Here is a 23038-nt window from a genome sequence, read left to right as displayed (position 1 = left end):
ACCTTCATTTAAATCCCTCACACAGCTGATAGAAGTATCTTCCACGCCAGACAAAGTATTTCCATTAATATCCCCGCCACAGTTTCCCCGGAGCCACATCGGACAGCTGGCAGGGAGAAACAAGGAGGGAGGAGAAAGCCGTGAGGCTCTTAGGAGCCAAAAGTTACCCTGGATGGCAGAGGAATGATTCGGTTGTTGAGAGGAGAGGACAGTCTCCTTGACTGACCCGAAGAAAACCCCTCCATCCGAACTAAAAAGAGAATTGCCAGCAGAGCTAAATCAAAACCAGTAAGTCAGCTGAGACAGAAGTGAAAAAGAAAGGAAAGATCTTGTAACAGCGTGCTTAGTCTTGGTTAGAATCACTCAAATTTCTGCAGTGGAATTTTCCTTGGAAAGTGGGACTCAAAGGAGGAAAATAACTGTGATTAATGATCTGGAGTGACTGTCAGATTTAGTTAAAAAAAAAAAGGTATTGCAACTAGAAGTAACTTTAAAAGTAAAGGACAGATTGGATTAGTTAACCCAAATTTCTGGACTGTATTTTTAGTACTATTCAACTTGAAGAACTTTAGGAAACTACTGCAAATCAATCTTATTCAGAGACATATTGATTGTAGTTAAAGTGTTTTAATTCAGCGAGTTTTGATCTCTTTCAAAAACCCAGCGTGCTTTGAACATCCTGTTACAGTCTTTTGTTTACAGAGCAATAACAGCAGCAATCAGAGCAATAAATTCCTCTTACCCAGTCTATCACAGCTGCTAGAAAAACAGACAACCCTTTCCTTAAAGACTCTCAATACTACCTCATTACTTTAATCAAACACCCATTAATTCATTACCTCAAAACTTACAACTTTTCTACCTCATCACCTACATCAATGATTAGATTATCAATTTCTATAAAATATTTTATTAATGGTTTAATTGATTTATTGAATTAATTGATTAGTATGATTAGAGTGTTTAGTGCAAATAGTGTGATTACTGACTAGTTTAAAAGATCAAGATTCATGTAATTTAATTGATTAGTAAAATCAGTGATTTAGTGAATTTAATTGAACAGTGTGACTAATGATTAGTGTAATTAATTGATTAGTACTTAGTGTAATTAATTGATTAGGTTGATTGTTACTTAGGAAATTATCTGACTAGAGAGATTACTGCAATTGATTGATTGGTGTGATATTGGCTATATTGATTACCCAAAATTGTTCCATTAATTAATTCAATCAATGTACTATCTTAACAAACCTACCATGCCAAGAAAAAAATCCAATGCCAAACCACAACCTAAAGAGAAACTAATCCCCAACAATGAACCACAAGACTCCTGCACATGCCTTAAATGCTACAAAACTCTAAAGGATAATGAAAACTCCATCAAATGTTCTCTGTGTAACAAATACGCTCATCATGACTGCTTGGGATTACCCAAGCAAATGATTCAATACCTAGAATCATGCAATGAGTTTCCATATCTCTGCAAATCATGCAGACCCAAACTGGATCTGTTGGAAAGAGTTGATACCATTGAAACATGATTAACATCCCTTGACACCATAGTAGCATCCTTGGACGCCTTAAAAGAAAGATTATCCAACCTCGAAAAAAAAGACACAATGCAAAAACCTGAACATCCAATAGCTACAAACCACATCTCTACCCAACAACCACAACCCAATCCACAACCCAATCCACAGAAAAACATAACCCAGACAAATATTGATATCCCAATCCTCATCAGAGAGGCTTTTGAGTGTGAACGGAAATGTCCAAACGCCATCCTATTTGGTCTAGAGGGCATCAATGATAATGATGGCATCACAACTGTCCAAAACATCATCAGTGATTATCAAGCATCAACCATCTCCCCTGATGAAATACTTGACATTTCCTGCATTGGCCGAGAGCTCAAAAACAGAGACAGCTCTGTGACCCCATGCTTCTGCAGGGTCATTTGCAAAAATGAATCAAGCAAATGCAAATTCATTTACACTATAAATTCACTTGCCAAAACCAACACCAACCATAAGAACCTCCGTTGTCGCCCTGACCTAACCATACAGCAACGTGCCCGCTCCCGTGTACTCCGCACTGAACTCAAAAAACGTCTCGACAAAGGAGAGAAGGACCTGTACATTGACTACCATGCTGACTGTATCAAAAGTAAGTCACACATCCCGCAACTCAGCTTTAACCTTCAACCACAACCCTACCTCAACCAATCCACCATCACCCAAGACTAGGCATGCATGCCCCTAACTACCTCAATTCCAACTACTGCTGGTCTTAAATGCAAGCTACTCAATGCAAGAAGCCTTGTAAATAAAATACCTGAATTTTTCCTCCTACTAAATATGGCTAAATTCGACATTATATTTGTCTGTGAAACATGGCTCAACGCATCTCTCCCTGACTCCATTACCACAGTAAGAGACTATCATGTTTACTGATCAGATCGTGAAATTTGTAGAGGAGGTGGTGTTGCTATCTTCTATAAAAAGTCCTTACCTCTAAAAAACATCCAAGTTACCCAGGAGCTTGCTCTTCCTGAGACCATTATCTGTGAACTATCCTTAAATATCACAATTCGATTCTTACTATGTTACAGAGCACCTGATTATGACATTGAACATGTAAACAAGCTAAATACACTACTAACATGGGCAGCATCCTGCCCATACGCTTTTATCTTTCTTGGAGATTTCAATCTGCCTCATATTGACTGGACCCTAAATGAATGTACAACTGAAACCATACACGCAACCTTCTACAATACTGTTACAAATCTGGGACTGGAACAACTAGTAACCAACAACACTAGACTAAACAACTGCCTCGATCTCATCTTCTACAATAGTTTGAATTTAATTTACGGAATACAAACTATAAAGAACCCTTTTCCAGCAGTGACCACAATATGATTGACTTTTGTCTCAACGTACGTCCACACAAAAACCACCACAATGACGTAATCCCCAATTATAACTTCAAAAAAGGCAACTATGATCTTATAAACAACGACCTCTCATCCCTTGATTGGCAATCTCTATTTACTGGATGCAATACTGTTGAAGACCATTACAACATATTTTTACTTGAAGTCAAAAGAGTCATCAAACTATATGTACCAACAACTCCCAAAACAAAACAAAAAAAAACAAAAAAAAAAACAGATTGCCCATAACAATAAGGAAACTTCAATCCAAAAAGAGATCACTCTGGTGGAAAAACAAATCTGGTCACATTGCCAATTTCAAAAGCTGATACAAAAATTTATGCCACCAGATAAAGACCGAATGCACCAATTATCACATTAAACAAGAGGAAAACCTTCTAAGCACCAATTCCACCCGTGCTTTTTACAATTTTGTAAACAACAAACTAAAAGATTCAAGGTCCATCCCACCCCTGATAGGACCTAATGGTAAAGACTGCAACGACGACACCATTAAAGCCAACCTCTTTAACACATTCTTTGGCTCAGTATTTGTAAACAGCAATGGATCATGCCCAGTATTTCCTAGCCGAACCACAGATAACTACAATGATCTAATACATATCGATTTTACAGAAGACAATGTTGAAAAAGCACTTCGCAATCTAAAACCATCTCTATCTATTGGACCGGATGGAATATGTGCCTACTTCTTAAAAAAGCTACCCACTGCCATAGCCAAACCTCTAAGCATAATCTTTGAAAAATCTTTCAGGACCAGTTCCTTGCCTAACCTACGGTCACAAGCCACGGTCATCCCCATCTTCAAAAAGGGAGACCCCAGCCTAGTTGAAAATTACAGACCAATCTCCTTATGCTGCGTCACCTGTAAAGTCATGGAATCAATTATTAACCAATCCATCATCCTCCACTTAGAGACAAACAACCTACTCTCCAATAAACAATTTGGTTTCAGAAAAAAACTATCCTGTAATCTGCAACTCTTACACTGCAAAAACATATGGACTACGCAACTTGATCAGGGCAAAACAATAGATGCAATCTACATAGACTTCTGTAAAGCCTTTGATTCAGTGGTACATGACAAACTACTACTAAAAATAAAATCCTATGGTATCTCTGGACAACTGCGTAACTGGATAGAAGCATTCCTGTCAAACAGACAACAAATGGTCAAAATTGGGAGCGTCCTATCAAATTCTGTACCTGTCAATAGTGGTGTCCCCCAAGGCAGTGTTCTAGGACCAACTCTCTTCATACTCTACATAAATGACCTCTGTGATCATATTAAGAGCAACTGCGTTCTTTTCGCTGATGATGTAAAGCTGTTCAATACCACAGACAATACTGCTACCCTTCAAAAAGACCTCGACTATGTATCAGAATGGTCAAACAAATGGCAACTTCAAATCTCAACAAATAAATGCTCTGTCTTACATATTGGCAAAAAAAATCCGAAAATAAAATACAAGCTGAATAGTCAAGATCTTGTTGATGATCCAAGCTCTGTCAAGGACCTTGGAATACTCACTTCTAATGATCTAAGTGCTAGAGCCCACTGCAACTACATAGCCAAAAAGGCATTAAGAGTTGTTAACCTAATCATACATAGCTTTTTCTCTGGTAATATCACACTACTAACTAGAGCATACAAAATATTTGCTAGACCAATACTTGAATACAGCTCATCAGTCTGGAACCCACATTACGTATCTGATATTAGCACAATTGAGAAAGTCCAGAAATATTTCACAAGAAGAGTTCTCCACTCCTCTACTCGTTGTAGAATACCTTATGCCACCAGACTTGAAATTCTAGAACTAGAAAACCTTGAATTACGCCGTCTTCGGTCTGATTTAAGCATGGTATATAAAATCATACATTGCAATGTCCTACCTGTCAATGAATACTTCAGCTTCAACCATAACAATACAAGAGCACACAACAGATACAAACTCAAGGTTAACCGCACCAAGCTTGATTGCAGGAAGTACGACTTCAGCAACAGAGTGGTCAATGTCTGGAATACTCTACCCGACTCTGTAGTTTCTTCCCCAAACCCCAAAAACTTTAACCTTAGACTGTCTACTATTGACCTCACCCCTTTCCTAAGAGGTCTCTAGGGGGCGTGCATAAGCACACCAATGTGCCTACCATCCCTGTCCTATTGTTTCTTTTATTTTTCTTTTATTTTTCTTATATGTACCCATTTCATGTATTCATAACTATGTATACACTTATACTTATTATCTTGTAAACAATTGACAAATAGAATAAAATAAAATAAAAATAACTGCCAATGAAACAACAGAATACAAAGAGGAAGCACAATATGAGAAAGAAGACATGAGAAAGAAGGAAAGGAAGGAAGGAGGACTGGAGGGAGGGAGGCTTTTTCCAGATTCTTCGAAAATGCAAGCTTACCTTGCTTTCTAAGATCTTCTTTAAAGCCCACTGATTTATGGAAATATCACCAGATGTTCTCCTTTAAAAGTAAAACTCTCTGTTTGAGTGCATATTCTTCAAAGCACTGGATCGGAGGAAATTTGTTTAAGGAACCATTATGAATTACTGGCTATTTTTTCTTTTTTCTGATAGCCATGCCAAAATGTGAGTACACAATTTTACAGAAAGCAACAATATTATTTCTTTTTTCAACATATGCAAATTCTAATTTTTATTTCGCTTTCTTCTCTAGAGTCCCTTGCTGAGGTTCAACTTGTATCATCGGGGCCTGGAACTATAAGACCAGGACAAAATCTCAATTTGCTGTGTAAAGTTACTGGTGCCTCTATCACTATTAGTAGCTATGTTTGGAATTGGGTCCGTCAGCCTCCAGGGAAAGGTTTAGAATGGATTGCCAGAACTCAACTTATGACCACAACTGAGCCCAACATTTCTGTTGTTAAGTGAGACATCCATCAAGTGAGTTTTGCCCCATTTGATGGCCTTTCTTGCCACAGTCATTAAATGAATCATTGCAGTTGATAAGTTAGGAACCTGGTCATTAAGTGAATCTGGCTTCCCCATTGACTTTGCTTGTCAGAAGGTCATAAAAGGGGATCACAATGGCCCTGGGACGTTGGTGCCATTATAAACATGAAATTGTGGCCAAGCACCTCAATTCTGATCCCTGCATTTGATGCTGCAAAGGTCATTAATTGTGAAAAATGGTCCTAAGTTCCATTTCTCAGTGCAGTTGTAACTTGGATCGGTCACTAAATGAATGATTGGAAGTTGAAGCCTGCCTGTGTATCTCCTCTTGATCAGCTTCTCTTCCAGGAATTCATCTTCTTCTGAGTTCCCATCATCCACTGACTACTCGGCCAAATGGTTCAACCTCAGGAAACAAACCATGGTTAAGAAAGGGAACTTCACAAGGACAGTGGTGTCACCCAAGCAGGAAAAGCCCAAAGGGAACATCAGGCCAGCCATAAAACAAACTTGCATAGGAAAAGGAATCAAATAAAAGAGGCCCCTTAGACAAAAGCCCAAATAATTAAGAAAAGTAGGGAAACAAGAAAAGAAAACCCTTACAAACACAAGACATGCCAAATCAGCAAAACAAACAGACAAAAGACACAAAATATATTACAAAGGAGACAGACAGGAGATTGCCACAAAACAAATATAAGAAACAATTAAGCTAAAAAATATTAGGACAAAACTGGTAAAACAATCAAACCACCCCGCAAAGTTTGCCTTCCGCACCCCGCGGAGTTTACCCTCTGGCGGGAAGAAAGACAACCCCCGACAAGATTTAAAACATTAAGAAATACAAACACAAGCACTCACACAAAAGGAGAAAAAGGTATAAAAATCAGGGACTTACCATTCGAAGGTAGCTAGCCCAGGAATGCAGACTTCTTGCTATCTCTCACCTTCCTGAAAAATAAAAAGATCCAGCTTTCAAGCAGTTGTCCGTATCCTTGCGCCGGAGCTCTCCCAGCGGGAAAATCGAATCCTCAGAAGAAAGGCATTTTGACAGCCTTTCAACAGAGGTGCAAATGTGAATGCGGCCACTGGGGAAGAGACCAGGTTCAGAGGGTCATGTGGATCCCACCAGAGTCAGTTGGGTGGCTGGGGCTTCAATCCAGGGGTGGGGCTGAGTTCCAGTCCTGCCTGGGAAGCCAAGCCAGCTAGGAGGCTCTGGGCCAGCCGCTCTCTCGGAGTCCTGGGAAAGAGGCAATGGCAATGGCTTCTGAGCAGCCTGGCCAAGATCTCTGGGCCGGTTTCCCCTGGGGGCTTCCAGACAACCTTCCCACCCAGCTGACCGAGACTGAGGGGCCTCTTGGGCCTGGCTTCCTCCTTGCCGGTCAAGCAGCCTCCAAAGGGCTGGATTCGGAGAGGGTTTGGCAGGGGACTGTGCTGTGAGGAGGGGGCACGCAGGGTGTCAGCCTCAAGATCTCTTCTACATCTTTTCTACTGCTATGCTCACTGCTCTCCATCTTTTGGCTGTTATTAGTAATGGGGGAAGGGGGAATTGGAGGGGAAGAAAACAGGAGGTGTTACATTCCTGTGCTGTAAATGAGAAGGAGGAGGGGGAGTATAAATTCCTGTTCTTAAGTTTCCATTTCCTTGCCTAGCTTTCTTTCCTTTTGCGCAGCTGCGAAGTTTTAACAAAATATGTCAAGGTCAACGGACAGAGGCCTCATCACCACCTGAAGATGCCCACATGATCATATTCAGAACTTTTAATTGGAAGAGTCTTTTGAATTTTGGGGGGTGGCAACAATTCCATCACTTTGTATATGTGATCTGCGCGCCTAATTTCTCAGATTCAGAATTCTACCTGTAGCTTACACTTTGAAATTTAGTAAAAGAAAATTCTTTCCTCTAATTTATGGAGTCTGAGTATTTCTTTCTTGGATTTTGAATGGAGCACAGACTGACAGGTACGTAGATAGATAGATAGATCTACATTAGGTAGGTAGGTAGGTAGGTAGGTAGGTAGGTAGGTAGACAGAAAGACCTTTTAGATGGATGGATGGATGGATGGATGGATGGATGGATGGATGGATGGACAGACAGAATGCAACAGTGGCGGCAGTTTGGGAAAGTAGAGTTACTTTCCCAAAGTGCTGCCGCCACTGTGTTCAAGGCACCAGCTCCACAGGCTCACCCCATTGAGCCACTTGCACCGCTCTGGTGCAACAGTCATTAGGGTGAGCCTGTGGCGCCGGCGCATTGAACTGAGAACCTAATGGGGGTGGGAGGGATAACCACGCCTGTTTTCCTTAGGGCACCCATTCCTTAACTGTCCCCAAACTCCCCTGTCTCTCGTGGGCAGGGCCTTGCTTTGCAAGCTGAGGGCAACCATCATATGCACTACGGAGGGGCTCCACTTAGACATCCCAGTCAAACATACACCCCTTGCCACAATAGGTCCAATTGAGAGAGACACCCATCTGCCCACAGACCCCAGATGCCTACTGGCCTCTCCATGGGGACGGGATCCCACTGAAGTAGGATTGCTACCCAAGTTACAATTCAAGGAAAGACAGGGCCACCAACCTCCATTCCCCAATACAAAATACAGTCAAAAGCAATAGAGTCCATGCAGAAGTTAATAAAAGCATGCCTAGAACAGGGGGTACTACACAAATGCACCTCCCGCTGCAACACCCCAATCTTCCCAGTCCCAAAACCCAAACTAGAAGGAAAACCTAGTTACTGTTTTGCACAATACATGAAAACCGTCAATAATCATGTGCCAAGCGCACCTGTGCTATCCAACCCAGCCCCCATAATTGTGGAAGGGCCAGCGTCAGCCACCCACTCCATAGTCGTCGGTCTTTGCACAGCCTCCTTTAGCATCCTTCTTTAGACCCTGCTTCACAGGACCGCTTTGCTTTGAGGTGGGATAAAGACATACTGAGTCACCCACCCTGTTCCCCAAAAACTTAAAGGCAGACCTCGCTTCTACCTCAGTGCCACACAACCCCAATGTTTTTGCATAAATTGCCGGTCAATTTGAGTGAGCTTCCTGACAATAATTGATTTAGGATCTATGACCCATTACTTGTTGGTTGTATGGGCCAAGGTCCAGGAGGCTCTGAGTTCTAATCCTCCCTCAGGCAGGAAAACTTCCTGGGGGACTTTGAGCAGATCACCAGGAGACCTTTGAATTCCAGTCCCACTTTAGTTCTTATTGAATTGGGGTGGGAAAGTTGGAAACATTTTCTCAGATTAATGCAACATACTAAAATTGGAGATTCCTAGAGTGTGAGATGGCTGAGTGTCCAATATTGTGTGTTGTGATGGAGGAAAGGGAAATTGTGGGATAAATGCAGTGGTGGGGTTCAAATTCTTTTACTACCGGTTCAGTGGGCGTGGCTTGGTGGGCGTGGCAGGGGAAAGTTACTTCAAAATCACATTCCCTCCCCACCCCACTAGCCTGCTTTCCAGCTCCATTCTCCTGTGCATGGCAACAAAAGGAGATCCAGCTGATCACCTGGGACTCAGAGAAGAGATGGGGTTAAGGCCAGTCAGAGGCAGTATTTGCCAGTTCTCCAAACCACTCAAAATTTCCACTACCGGTTCTCTAGAACTGGTCAGAACCTACTGAATTCCACCTCTGGATAAACACCTCTTCCATGTGGCACAAAGCCACAAGTCTCTGCCTTCTTCTACTGCTTGTGGGAGAACCAGAGGGATTTGTGTGAATCTTAGACTGACCTTCTTCTGATCCAACAGAGCTTTTCTTATCTCCTTAAAATGGAATTTGCAGAGGGATCCTATTCGAAGTTAGGAGCCTTTATGAGACATCAGAATTGATTCCCAATTGATCAGCAATCTCTGTGGTTGGAGAGCAGAGCAGCTTCCATGGGTGCCTCTTCCTAGAAACCTAGAAGTCCCCCCAATTATTCAGTCCCTTCTGGAACCTGGATAAACATTATGTAGCATTAAAGGTTTGTAACCCGGTCAATGATGCGGCTGCCTTGAGACAAGATCCCTGCAACCTCCTCCTGGGAAGAGTCCAAAGGTCCCCTTTCTCTGGAATCTTCCCCAGCCCTTCACAGACAAGACAAGCTTGGAAGAGGAGCAGAGAAATGCTTTAGGTACAAATTGTAGAGTGGAAAATTAAAGGGCCTGAAAACTGCTATTTTATTTCTCTGGTTGATGATATATATATGATATATATATATATATATATATATATATATATATATATATATATATATATATATATATATATATATATATATATATATTTGTTTTCTGAGGTTCTCGCGGGTATTTATATGTGGATCTTTGGTTGTCAAAATTGGTTGCCCAATTTCTCGCCAAACAACTACAACCCTATGCAGAATCCATCAACCCACACGTAAGAAACTCATTCCAGTTCATCGAGATAATAAAGAAACAAAACTTACAACCTAGCGACCTACTAGTAAGCTTCGATGTCATATCCCTCTTCACCCAAGTGCCAATAAAAGAAGCCTTGACAGCCATCCAAAACAAATACAACCCCCCCCCCAAGCACATCCTAGATCTAACCAACCACTGCCTATCCAATACATACTTCACCTACAATGGACAAAAATACAAACAAATAGAAGGAGCACCCATGGGATCACCCTCTCACCTGTCATCGCAAACCTCTACATGGAACACTTTGAAACACAAGCTCTAGAAAATACGACCACAAACCCAAACTCTGGCTCAGATACGTAGATGACACCTTCATAATCTGGCCACATGGGAAAGAAAAACTGAACAACTTCCTCACACACCTTAACAGCCTACACCCCAAAATACAATTCACCATGGAAACAGAAGCCAACAACCAACTTCCTTCCTAGATGTCTTGGTATACAAAAGATCCAATGGCTCCCTAGGACACACCATCTACCAGAAGAAAACACATACTAACCGCTATCTACATGCACTCTCACACCACCACCCAGCACAGATCAATTCCGTAGCCAAGACACTCATCTCCAGAACAAAATGCTTAGCCGATGAACAACACCAAAAACCGAACTACACACTCTCACCAACGTACTTACAGCCAATGGATTCCAAAGAAAGAAGATTACCCACCTAATCCAAAAAGAAACCCCAACCAAAATCCAAGACAGAGAACAAGAAAACGGCAAAGCCCTCCTCCCATATATAAAAGGCACTACAGACAAAATTAGCAAGATCCTCCAAAAACACAACATCAAAACAGCATTCTGCACAAACAGAAAAATATCCACCATCCTAAGAAACCCCAAAGACAAAATCGAATTAGAAAACCAAGGAGTATACTGAAATCCCCTGCACTGCCTGCCTTACCACATACATTGGACAAACTAACAGAAGAATAAGTGCACGCATTGAAGAACATAAGAACTCAATCAAAAAAGAAGAAACGACCTCTTCCCTGGTCCAACACCTCAAAGCCACATGACATGAAATTGATTTTAAAAATACCAGAACTATCGCCAAAACCGAACACTTCAACAGCAGAATAATCAGAGAAGCCATAGAGATAGAAAAACGCCCACACAGCATGAACAAACGAGATGACACCTCCCGCCTTCCAGCCATTTGGAAACCCGCCCTCATGAACAGACGAGTACCTAACATGAAGAAGGACACCAGACCCACACCCTTGAGAGCCACACAAGATGCCACCACCACACTTCCATGTAGAAAACAGACTCACACCCACTCAGAAGATGAGACACGACCATGGACCAGAAGCTGCACTGCAGCTGCATCACTACCCACTTCAAACCCCTCCGAGCCATACATGAAGCAAACCGACACCCACTATGAAGATGCAGCACGACCACGAACTAGAAGCCAAACAGCAAGATCACAACTCACCAGCTCAAATCCCCCAGCAACTAAGACTAACCTGAGCACAACCAAGCCCCCACCTGAACAGAACACGCCTCCAACCAATCAGAACACGGCTAACCCCCAACCAATCAGAACACAGCCAAACCCCTACCAATGAGAACACACCCCACCCAATCAGAACACAGCCAAGCCCCCACCCAATCAAGTCCCACCCCACTGGCAGTTAAAAGGAGGAAGCAGCTGCAATCTCACATTACTCTGAGAAGCACAGAAGCCTGAAGATAATGAATGAGACTTCATCGAAACGTTGCCTAGATACTTCGAATCTTACGCGGGAGAAAACCCGAACAACCAAAGATCCATATATATATATACACACACACACATACATACATACACACACACACACACACACACACACACACACAATGGAAATTTCTTTACACTCTTTACACACTTCTTTTTTTATTTCCTTTTTTTTTTTGCTGTGAAGTACATACCAAAATAAAAACAATCCCAAACTGAAATCCCAGACAGCTCTTCTGCTGAGTTCTTTCTGCAAAGGAGGTTTTATCAGGAAATCAAGAAAGACTCATATAAGAGGGATGAAAATTTCACTGCTCAGCTGAGATCCAGTCAAACATGGCATTTCACATCATTCTGGCATTTTTAGGGAGAGGATCAGGCAACCAGGCTGGTGTTTGGTTCCCACAGTTTCCTCCTAACCTCTTTTCCTGATCAGTCACTGACCACCCACCCACATGTTTAGCTGCTGTAAGTAGGAACAAGTGCATCAATTGTTTTTATAAGGTGTCATGTTCAATAGCTGTTGCTGAACAGCTGAAGTCCTCTGAATTTTACAGAGGTCTCTTTTGCAATATTTATTGAAAGGGGAGGGAACTGCAAGAATTCCAGTTGTTCAACAATTCCCCATTTTGAAACATATAGATATCATTTTCTTTGACTCCTGCATACTATCAAAATGGAAATCAAATAAAAGAAACATTAACAATTCTTCCATTATCATAATGATGTTATATCTTATGTTTTTACATTTTCTATGGCTGCGAGATGTTCCTTTGTGTGGCACTTGGGGATGAAGATGCAGAACCTGTCATTTCTCAAAGCCTCTGGACTCCAGTCTCCACCTGCCCTGAGTATCAGGTGAAAGAATTGGCTGTTTGGGGTATCACCCAATTAGGGGAGAGGGGAAGATGCAGGATCTCATAGAAAACCCCCTTCACAGGAAAGGGCAGCTGTGAGAAATTATGCCCACTGGGTCTCTTGGGATGGCAACATTGAAGCAAGAGAGGCTTCAGGGACACCCTCGACCTGGCTTGGTGCAAAGGGCAATGCTTCTCATGGAGATGACCAAACAGCACAGTGGGAGCATGGTCCTTCCAGCTAGCCTCTTTTCCTACTCATTCTTTCTCAACATATGTACAGTTTCAGCCACTGTCAATTGGAATAACTGCTGAAATTATTTTTATAAGGTGTCCGGTTCATTGGCGACTGCTACATATTAAATGCCTCTGAATGACTTTCACAGAGTTCTCTTTAGCTAGATTTCTTGGAATGAATAGAGAAATATAAGAAATCCAATCATTCAACCATTTCCTATTTGAAAATATATACATATATGATTTTCCTGGATTCCTGCATACCATCAAAGTGTAAATAATTTATGTCTCCTTTCAAATAAAAAGATAAAATGGAGTCAGCCAGTTTAACTGAAGAATTAACTGAATGTAATTGTTTAAAGCAGGCTTGTCCAACCTTTCACCTTCCCTGGGCCACATTAGAAGATGAAAATTTGGTTTGGGCCGCACATAAAATAAAATAACAGTAACGATACCTGATCATCCAAAAAACCCATAGAAAACATTTTTTTCATAAGATATCATAAAAAATAGTCAACCAGGGAGAAAGGAACGCAGAGAGAGAGGGAGAAAGCTCACCTGCCTTGTGCCTACCTCTCCTCCTGCAAATGGCCCAGCTGGATGCAGCAGGACTGGAAGGTGAGGACCAGGAGGCTTGGTGCAGCAGCAGCGGCGGCGGCAGTGGCAGAAGCCGCTACAACAGCTCCAGTGGCAGCAGCGGAGGGGGCAGAAGCCGCTACAACAGCTCTGGCAGCGGCGGCGGCAACAGCAGGAGGTGGTGGAGTGGGACTCTTGGGCTGCAGCTGCCTCGTCATGAGGAGCGCTCTGATGGCGCCCACCTTTTCTGTTGCTGCTTGGCATGGTGCTCGCCTCACCCCACCTCGTGCCTGCCTCTCCTCCTCCTCCTCACCGGCTCGTCCTCTTGCATGAAGGTTGGGGTGGGCACTGGGCCGCATTACAAGCCGACTAGGGCCGCATGCAGCCTGCGGGCCGCGCGTTGGACAAGCCTGGTTTAAAGGAATGCATTTCTTCCAATATCACAATGGTGTTATGTCTCATGTTTTTACATTTGTTTTGGTGGTGAGATGCTCCTTTGTGTTCAGGTCTGGCCTCAGAAGGATAATGTGGCACTTGGGGATGAAGATGCAGATCAGCAGACCAGCACTGGAGGCCAGGATGGAGAAGATCTGCACAGCCACCATGTATTTCCCTTTGGTGCTGAGGTAGGTGGGCACAAAAGTCACCCAGACACTGCAGAAGACCAGCATGCTGAAGCTGATCAGTTTGGCTTCATTGAAAGCACCGGGCAGATTCCTGGCTAGGAAAGCCACCATGAAGCAGATGGCAGCCAGGAAGCCCATGTAGCTGAGGGTGATGTAGAACATGACAACGGCCCCTTGGTTGCATTGCAGGATAATCGCTCCAGGCTGGGAGTGGAGGTCAGAGTCAGGGAAGGGGGGGAGAAACTCCCAGCCAGATGGAGCAGATAATCACTTGGATAGCAGAACAAGACAGGATGATGGAGTTGGCCAAGCTTTTCCCCAACATATCTCTTTGCTTGGTTTCCTGGTTTTGTGGCCAGGAAAGCCAGCACCACCATGATGGTTTTGGCCAAGAGGGAAGAAACAGTAACTGAGAAGATGATGCTGAAAACTGTTTGTCGGAGAAGGCAGGTGGCTTTCCTTGGTTGACCAATGAAGAGAGAAGACGACAAGAAGCAAAGCAGAAGGGAGACCAGGAGGATGTAGGAGAAGTCCCGGTTGTTGGCTTTGACAAGGGGAGTTTCTCAGTATTTAATGAAGATGATTAAAACAAGGCCTGTGGTTAGGAACAAGAATAGGGCAAAAGAGACCAGGATGGTGCCCAGAAGTTCTTCATAAGACAGGAAGGTTATAACTTTGGGGATACATTGGACTCTTTTTTTATTTGGGAATTTATCATCTGGACACTTGGTGCATTTTTCTGTATCTGAGGAGGGAAAAAAACCAACCGCATATTTCTTTGTCCTTTGCATTTCAAGATATATTGTACGTTCTTTGGCAACAAGTGATTATTGAGAGCATCTTCTGGGATGGATTTCTTAATATTTCCAGAGATAGAAAATAAGTGTATCACTTGTTAAAAAATATAGCTACGATATATTTTTGATAGGCTATGTAATTGAGTGAAGGCTTAGGTCTTGAAAGATTTCCTTTGTAATGTTCAGAATATTGATAGGAACTTGCATTACTAAAGGTAAATAATGAATCAATTAATCTTTCTAGAGAAACTTACCTTCCAGGTGGCAATTCTTGTTTACTTGCCTCAGAGGATGCTGGCGGATCAAGTGACTGCTGCAAATAATTTGGAATGGCCATTGGAGCAGTGGTGATATGGGTGCAGCCAGATACAGGAATCACTAACCATGCCACCACATTGTGTATCTCATATATCAGCAATACCTTTTCAGTGTTCCTCAAAGGGAATCCATGTAGACTGCATTGCAATCCTCCTTTCAGGAGGTGGACCTAAAACAATTCCTCACATTTTAAGGAACTCAGGTGTTCCTAGAGAAGTAAATGTGGAAGGAAGGACACATCCAAGGTAAAAAGAAGAAATATTTTCTCTGGCAGTAGTAAAGCTTGTCCAATCTGCCACAGCCACCTCTCTCTATCCAGCCCTTCCTTCACAGTCTTTTTGCTCTTCTGTTTAGAGAAGAAATGAGGCATTTTGGAAATAAACTGGAAATCAATTATGCTTCAAAGTCTTTTTTAATTCACACTTTCATGACAATGCTCTGGATGGATCCAGTTCCACCAGGCCTCCCATTTTCCTCTGGTGTCACCCACCTTTCTGAGTGGAGAAGGTCCCCTCCGGACAAGGAACACAGTCATAACAGCAAACTGGCTCTCCTTCTCAAGCCCTCTTGACAAATCCAGGATGACAACTTTCCACACATTCAGATTGAGGAAAGGACTGAGCAAAAAAAAAAAAACAGGATTGCCAAAGGAAACGTGTTAGGACTCTCCGTCCATGGAAAATGGAGGTAAAAATGGATATTAGGCAAGATATTCAATATTAGCCTCTGGTCTTAAGTATAGACAAAATCTCTCACTATTTCCAAATGGTTGGAGATATAACTTCTGGAAGATTCTTCCTTTAGTTCCTCACTTTTGCTTTTGGCATCTCACATTGCCAAAAAAAAAAAAGGACTTTATTAAATAGAAAAGTCTGGAGAGATGGAACCAGTGGTGGGATTCTACTGGTTCTGTCCAGTTCTATAGAACCGGTTGTTATGATTCTGCGCCAGTTCAGGAAACCAGCAACTAGCAACACTGGCTGACCACGCCCCTCTCTGCCTGCCCCTCCCCTCTGTGCCCAGTCAGTACTTATCGTGCATGCGCAGCAAAACTCTCTTGCTTCCCCAGCAGCAGGAGAACATGAGCCTCTCCACATGGGATTAGCTGGGATTCATGCAGCTGCTAGACCCTGCTGGCGGTGAGGCAGAGGTGTGGGGGAGGGAGATCAGGGAGCATGGCCCATTTGCCTACCATCCCTTCCCTCTCCTGCCCACAGCCCCATTGTTGGACCCAGAATAATCACCCCTGGTTGGCCCTGCCACGCCCGCCCGGTTGCACCCATGTAGGCAACAGGCGTTGTCATTTCGAAGTTGAGGGAGAATTTGGGAAGGAGGTGGAGGGTCCTGCAGTGGCTGGTACAGGAGTGCCATTGAGAAGCAGGGAAGTGGCCTTCTAGTGGTCCAACCTGGTGTTCAGGCTGGAGGCAGGCCATGGGAAGTCAGACCACTGAGGGAAAGGGGGATTGCCAGGGAGAGCTGCCCTCTCCTAGAAGAATTGGGACCATTGGGGTAGTCCTAGGGATTGGGTGAGTCGAGCCGCAGCTCCTTGCCTTCTTAGCTCAGGGAATGGCCACTTTCTGCAGGAGGGGCACTGCGGAGGGGGCAGGTCTACCTGAGTGACTCCTCTGGTGTTTTCACCAGATTATTTGGACACATACAAGCGAGTGCAGTTAAAGGCACTGCTGTTGCATGTGAGCTCAGGCCTCAATCCACGGCTCCGTAAAGCCAACACCACTACTCACCTGTGCTTGGTCGCCCCCTCTTCACCTTGATGAAGCGCTTGCCCAGCCTCTCACCCTCCCCTCCCTCACCTGCCCTGAGAAGGTAAGGGTGACGGTGGGGAATAGCGAAGCGGCTGGGTCCCTATCTTCCCTCTCTCTCTCTCCCACTCTGTGTGTGTGTGTCTCCCTGAAAGCTGCAGCATGGCCAAGCCAGCAAAGCTCTCCTTGGCACTATTCGTTACATCTTTCTTTTCTTCTTTTTGGAATCCAGACTGGCTGAACAATTGTCAGACCAAGGTGGAAGCGAACTACTTCCTCCTCCTCCTCCTCCTCCTCCTCTTCCTCCTCCTCTCGTAACTGGCTGTTGTGGCAGGGCTGGGAGGATGCACGCGCATGGGGAGATGCTCCTCAAGCAAATGCCAAAGGACGGGAAAGCTGGTATGGGGTAGGTGGCTGCTCACTTGAGGAGCGAGCATCTCCCCATACAAGTGCACCCTACTGATCCATCCAGAGCTGCTGGGTGCGAGAGGAGGAGGAAGAAGAAGAGGAGGAGGGTTGCCCGAATGGACGCTTCCACCGCGGTCTGGCAATCGTTGTTCAGCCAGTCTGGATTCAAAAAAGAAGAAATGAAAGAAGTACTGAAAAGCTCCAAGGAGAGCTTGCTGGCTTGAGGGAGACAACACACACATTCACAGATACACACATACACACACACGCACACCGAGTGTGGGAGAGAGAGGGGAAGATAGGGACCCGGCCACTTCGCTATCCCCCACCGTCGCCCTCACCTTCTCGCATTGCTCCACTTTGTGAACCATCTATGGTTTAGTATCTCCTTCAAACTGGTGAGAAACCCACAAGGGCTGGAGAATGTGTCACTAAGAGCTTCAGGTTTGTTTGCTCCTTGTGCCCAAAATAGCAAAGGAAAAAAGGGAATTCTGGTGACCAGGGCCTGAATTCAGATGATTTTGAATCATGATTGGATAGAGGTCCTTTTGGTCCCATTGGAGAGAAGCTTCGTCCTGCTTGGGGAAAAGTGTCCCCTGAAAGGGCCGGTTCAAAGTTGGGGAGGTTCTTAAAGAGACCAGACCTGGTCAGACTTACCCATGCCCCTCTTTTACACACACATGTGCACGCGCGCACACACACACACACACACACAGAGTGGAGTGGGGGAAGTTAGAGAAAGAGAGAGAGAGATACAGAGAGGGGGAAAGAGAGAAAAAGAGAGGGAAAGAGTGAAATAGAGGGAATGAGAGAAGAGAGAGAGAAGAAAGAAGAGGGAAATTGAAAGAAAAGAGAAAAAGGAAGCAAAAGGAAGAAAAGGCATAGACAAAGAAAGGGAGAGATGGAAGGAAGGGACAAAGAAAGAAAAAGAAAGGAAGAGACGGAGAATGGAGAAAGTGAATGACAAATTAAGCCACACCCACAGAACCGGTTGTTACAAAATTTGTAATCCCACCCCTGGATGGAACTGAGAAAAGATTTCAGCATTAAGTGATAACCAGCTGGTTCCTTCTCATGACCCCATTAACACGCATTTCTCCCCTCTTCTTACACCCATAATTTGAAGGTGTGATATCAGAGCAATCTTGATAATTTCAGGTGAACTGAAAGCCTTGGAGCTGCTTCCTAGGAGCAGAAGGCCCATTGCTCCATCCCAGGGAGGGTGAAAGGGAGGCATGGAGAGATCTGGCCAGGTCTGGTCTCCTTAAGAGCCTCCCAGATTATGGAGCTGCCCCTTCAGGGGACACTTTTCCCCAAGCAGGACGAGAGGAAGCTTCTTCCCCCCAATGGGGCCAAAAGGACCCATTGACTGTAGTCTATTTTTATTTTTCTCCATTATTATTATTATTTATAATGCTGGTCTCTGACTGTACTAGAAGTGGACTGGATGAAGGAGGAAGCTGTGTTGGAGACATTTGCCATCTTGAGTTATTTGTAAATAAATACATGTTTATGAAAACAATCCCAAAATCGTACTTGACTGCAACCTGAAACTGAGTCTTGAGAGAAGACAAGGAGGAGATTATGAGAGCAGCTTCTCCAACTTACAAAATCTCTCAGTTGGACAAGGGAGGATTCAACACTCTTCCAATGACTGAAAGAGGTGTTGGGAGTTAAAACCCTCCCCTCTCCTAGGAAAATAAAATATTTTAGGATATACTAAAAAGGGAGAATATATTTCCCCTAAAAAGAAAAGTAGAAACTCAGAGAGGCTGAAACTCAGCCCCCTCCTACCTTTGCTAATGGACCAATACTCTGGCCTAGTCCACTCTATTTTACATAACAAAGATCTACTCCAGGTAAAGCTCAAAAGGAATTGCCCAAACCCCTTTCATTACATCACCATCCAGCCAGGCTCAGCCAAGCCTGGGACTCAGGACAGCCTACAGAGTTGGCCCTGCATGGCCCCATGGGAGTCTGACAACCGATCGGAATACAAGCTCAAATTCAAATCCCAGCATAAAACAGTTGCACTCTCAGCATCTCGGCCCTTCTTTCCTCAACCAAGGCATGTGCTCCTGTCCACCATTAAACCATCTTCCAAGCAGTCACCATGTTTCCAGCATCTTTCTTCCCCTCTTGGAACTGAACCCAGAAGGAGATTTCTTTCAACAGAGGCTAGACAGAAACTCCAGATCTGCTCCCTGTTATTCTGGAGCGTCAGACAGGAGCAATTAGATGGTGCAAATCTCTTGACCTTTTGCAGCACAAGAAGGTTGAGATGTTCCCCTCCTTCTCCTTTGGGTTTCCTCTCCAAAGGATCTCAGATGAATGGATCCCTATTGGGACCCCCCATACCTGCCATGGCTGCAGCCTCGGAGCCCCCAACCTCTTTTCTCCCTCCTTCCTCCCCCTCCTCGATCTGGAGGAATAAGCGGCATTCATGGCCTGGGCCAAAGTCTGAATGATACTGTAGTAATGATGGTCATTTATGATCCGTTTCCTGTTCCTTTTTTTCTGGGTCTCCAGTGGGGCTTTCTGGGTGCATCTTCTGTGGCCTTTGACAGAAAAGACGTGCTTGGAAAGGGAACAGTGGAAATAAAGATCTTGAAACTGATCTTCCACAAGGAAATAAGGTTCAAAGGCAGCATCCGTTCGTCTTATTTTATTCAGATAACCAAAGTTCCAAATACTATGTATGTATTTGAGACGTATGTCCTTCTTTATCATATACCCTACAATATTTGTGAGGATCCAGACTTTCCCTTCAGTGGGTCCTGGCAACTGCATAAGTGCTTCATGGAAAGGAATAATTCTCTCCCAGATTGGAATAAATTCCATAAAGTGAACAAAGACGTTGATTTGTCTCCAGTTAGAAAGGGCCGCCCTGAGGGGTGCTGTTTGTGCAGTTGTTGTGAATCGTTGTGATATAACCACACAAATTCCATTCCTGACAAGCATCGGAGGAAAAGTCCTCATGAAATTCTCTCCATTCTCTGTGTCTGAAGCAAAGAGGCCAATCAGGGTCCATCTGAAATGGAGGAGCAGCTGGACAATTGCTGGGTATTGGAATCCTTCTTTGGGGAGCATCTGGTGGAAAAAGGGGAATCTCCTTTTATCACTCAGAGCCTCTGAAGGAATTAGAGCAGTGATCTGAAAAAGTAATGAAGAATGCTGTGTTATAATGTGGTCCAGATCAACTCCAAAATATTAGTTACTGACAAACCCAATTTTGTTTTGATGAATATATGAGAATAGTTTGTTCCTTAGTCATGGTTTAAAATATTTAAGACAGAATATTAACAAGATTGTATATAAAAATGGAACGCAAAATCATATTAAACAACAAAAGACAATAAAAAATGCAATGTAAATTTCTGTGTCACCCATACAATTCCAACAATTAGATTCAAATTTGCAGATGTTAGATAAAATATCTGGATCTAAGATATAGGGCTGTATTATATGCTATTTTTGAATACTAAAACCTCTTTCTCAGCTTCTATATCCCAAATTCTTTGTGAAGCAATTTTTCAGCTTCTTCTCTAGATGTACAAGAGACTAAGAGACCACAACTGCTAACACAAATTGACAGTTGTACAATCCAATAAGTGTTTAATTGAAATTTTGTCTGTTTGGGGACTATGTCTGTTTCATCACTTTAATTTTAACCCAATAATTATATACCTTGAATTTATACAAAGCAGAAATTGTGTAAATTAACAATTATCTATGAGGGCAGGAGCTGAACTCCTTTTATCCATCCCAAAGATACTCTTCTTGGTCTGAATATTTTTTATACATAGACAGGACTATTGCCAACTTGATTCCAATTGTATAAGGCAGATATTATTGATATGTGAAAATGAACATGCTAATGGAGGACCTCAAAACCTGGATAGTTTTTCAATAGTAGAATATTCAGTAGAATATTCTCCACAGGGACCTTATGGCTCTTCAGGCCTTTAATGGTCAATTTGAAGATGAATATAATCGACTAAAACATAGTTGATATGTTCCCTAATATTCTGAAAAGCTGCTCTTGAATTCTATGAAGATATTGGATCTGTTGTTCATCCCCACCACCCCACTCACTTTACCAGATAGAGTAAAACACACAAACCTGTGGGACTTTGTAGGTGCCTACAAACGTTGACATCTGGATGGAGATGTCCCTGGCAGCTCCATCAATCAGAGCCAGGAGGTTGTCCTTCCTCCCACAGCCATAGTTGGGGACATTGGCTTCTCCAGTGGAAAGAATGTCCAGCAAGGCATCTGAAGTGCGGAAGGTGCTTCCATAGTTGTTATGGATGTAGTAACCAAGTGTGAGATTGTGCAGAAGCCGGGAATTCTTGCTGACCATTTGAATAGCAAAAATTGATTTTAGGGTATTTGTTAGAGCAGAACTCTTCCTATTGAAAAACAATATTCATGTTATTATATTCAATAGCAACAACAAATGTTTCTAAAATATATAATCCTTCACAAACCTACTAAGCCTTAGGCCAACATTGATCCAAATCCAATGATCAATTATGCAAATGAGAGACACAACTACAATTGTTTCAGTCACTACTTAAATAAAGCTCATTATTCAAGTGATGAACTCATGAGCGAACTGAGAAAGGAAAATCACCTGGATTTCATTCAGGTTTTTTGAAAACTCCATCTTTGGATTTTACTCTCTTCCACAAAGTAAGGCAAAAAAGGGAAGCCATGGAAATCAAAATCATTCAGGAAATTAGACAGGTCCTGAGGTACAAAAATAAGTGACATAAGAAGAAAAGAAGGAGAGTGTTAGAATTGCACATGGAGGGAGTGCAACTCCATCACCCTGCATGACTTACGAAGGAGAAGGTATGGAAGGAGGGCTGTTGAAAGGCCACATTATAGGTGACACCAATATTTCAGTTGTGACCACACCAATGAGATGGTCTCCAGGCCTGTAAAAGCTCCATGGATTGTAGCCATCCTGGTGCTCCAAACTCAATGGGCATTTCCTTCTCAGCTTCCCACAGACTGATGGGGACACCAGCAGCAGCAGAAGCAGAAGCAGAAGGTCCATCATTCATGGCATTAATCAATCCACTTCCTGTTTCTAACAGAAACAACAGGAACAGTTGGAAAAATTCAAAGACTCTGAGTAGTGCCAGTGGCTTTCCTGATCTAAACAGAGAATCACTCAGTTTCATCTGCAAAGGAGATAAAGGTGCAATCAAGAGCAGAGCCTGCACCTGTCCCAAAACCTGGTCCCAAAGAGCTTCACCAAGGAATTTATCCTTTTCTGATACAAGATCCTTTGCATGTGGGTTCAGTCTAATGCCTGCATCAAAGTCAAAAACTGGAAATAGAGCATCACAGATCTCAAAGGCCCAGATGGTCATAATTACAGCAAGAA

At 43.2% G+C, this 23038-nt stretch overlaps 1 protein-coding gene and 1 pseudogene across 2 annotated transcripts in view; both read right to left on the bottom strand.

Moving 5' to 3' along the window:
• Window positions 1–12980: 12980 nt before the first annotated feature.
• The window catches only part of LOC148124322 (vomeronasal type-2 receptor 26-like), a 44706-nt pseudogene continuing 34648 nt past the window's right edge, over window positions 12981–23038 (bottom strand). The window contains exons 5-7 of the transcript XR_015740057.1: window positions 15963–16089; window positions 14138–15102; window positions 12981–13497 (exon numbers count right to left, since the gene is read on the bottom strand). The product of XR_015740057.1 is annotated as a vomeronasal type-2 receptor 26-like (transcript). The remainder of the gene's footprint in view (window positions 13498–14137; window positions 15103–15962; window positions 16090–23038) is intronic.
• On the bottom strand, window positions 17651–22889 carry LOC148124323 (vomeronasal type-2 receptor 26-like). The gene is made up of 5 exons (XM_087916195.1): window positions 22875–22889; window positions 22564–22738; window positions 21764–22052; window positions 20232–20793; window positions 17651–17799 (listed from the first exon to the last, which is right to left on the bottom strand). Exons 2-5 carry the CDS (start codon window positions 22710–22712, stop codon window positions 17651–17653), a joined length of 1149 nt encoding a protein of 382 aa, XP_087772321.1. The 5' UTR covers window positions 22713–22738; window positions 22875–22889.

Source organism: Pseudonaja textilis, chromosome Z (genome assembly GCF_049901715.1).
Source record: "Pseudonaja textilis isolate UNSWEBS1 chromosome Z, rPseTex1.2, whole genome shotgun sequence".
Lineage (NCBI taxonomy): Eukaryota > Metazoa > Chordata > Lepidosauria > Squamata > Elapidae > Pseudonaja > Pseudonaja textilis.
Note: the sequence above shows the minus strand (reverse complement) of the source record. Positions and strands in the feature narration are given on the sequence as shown.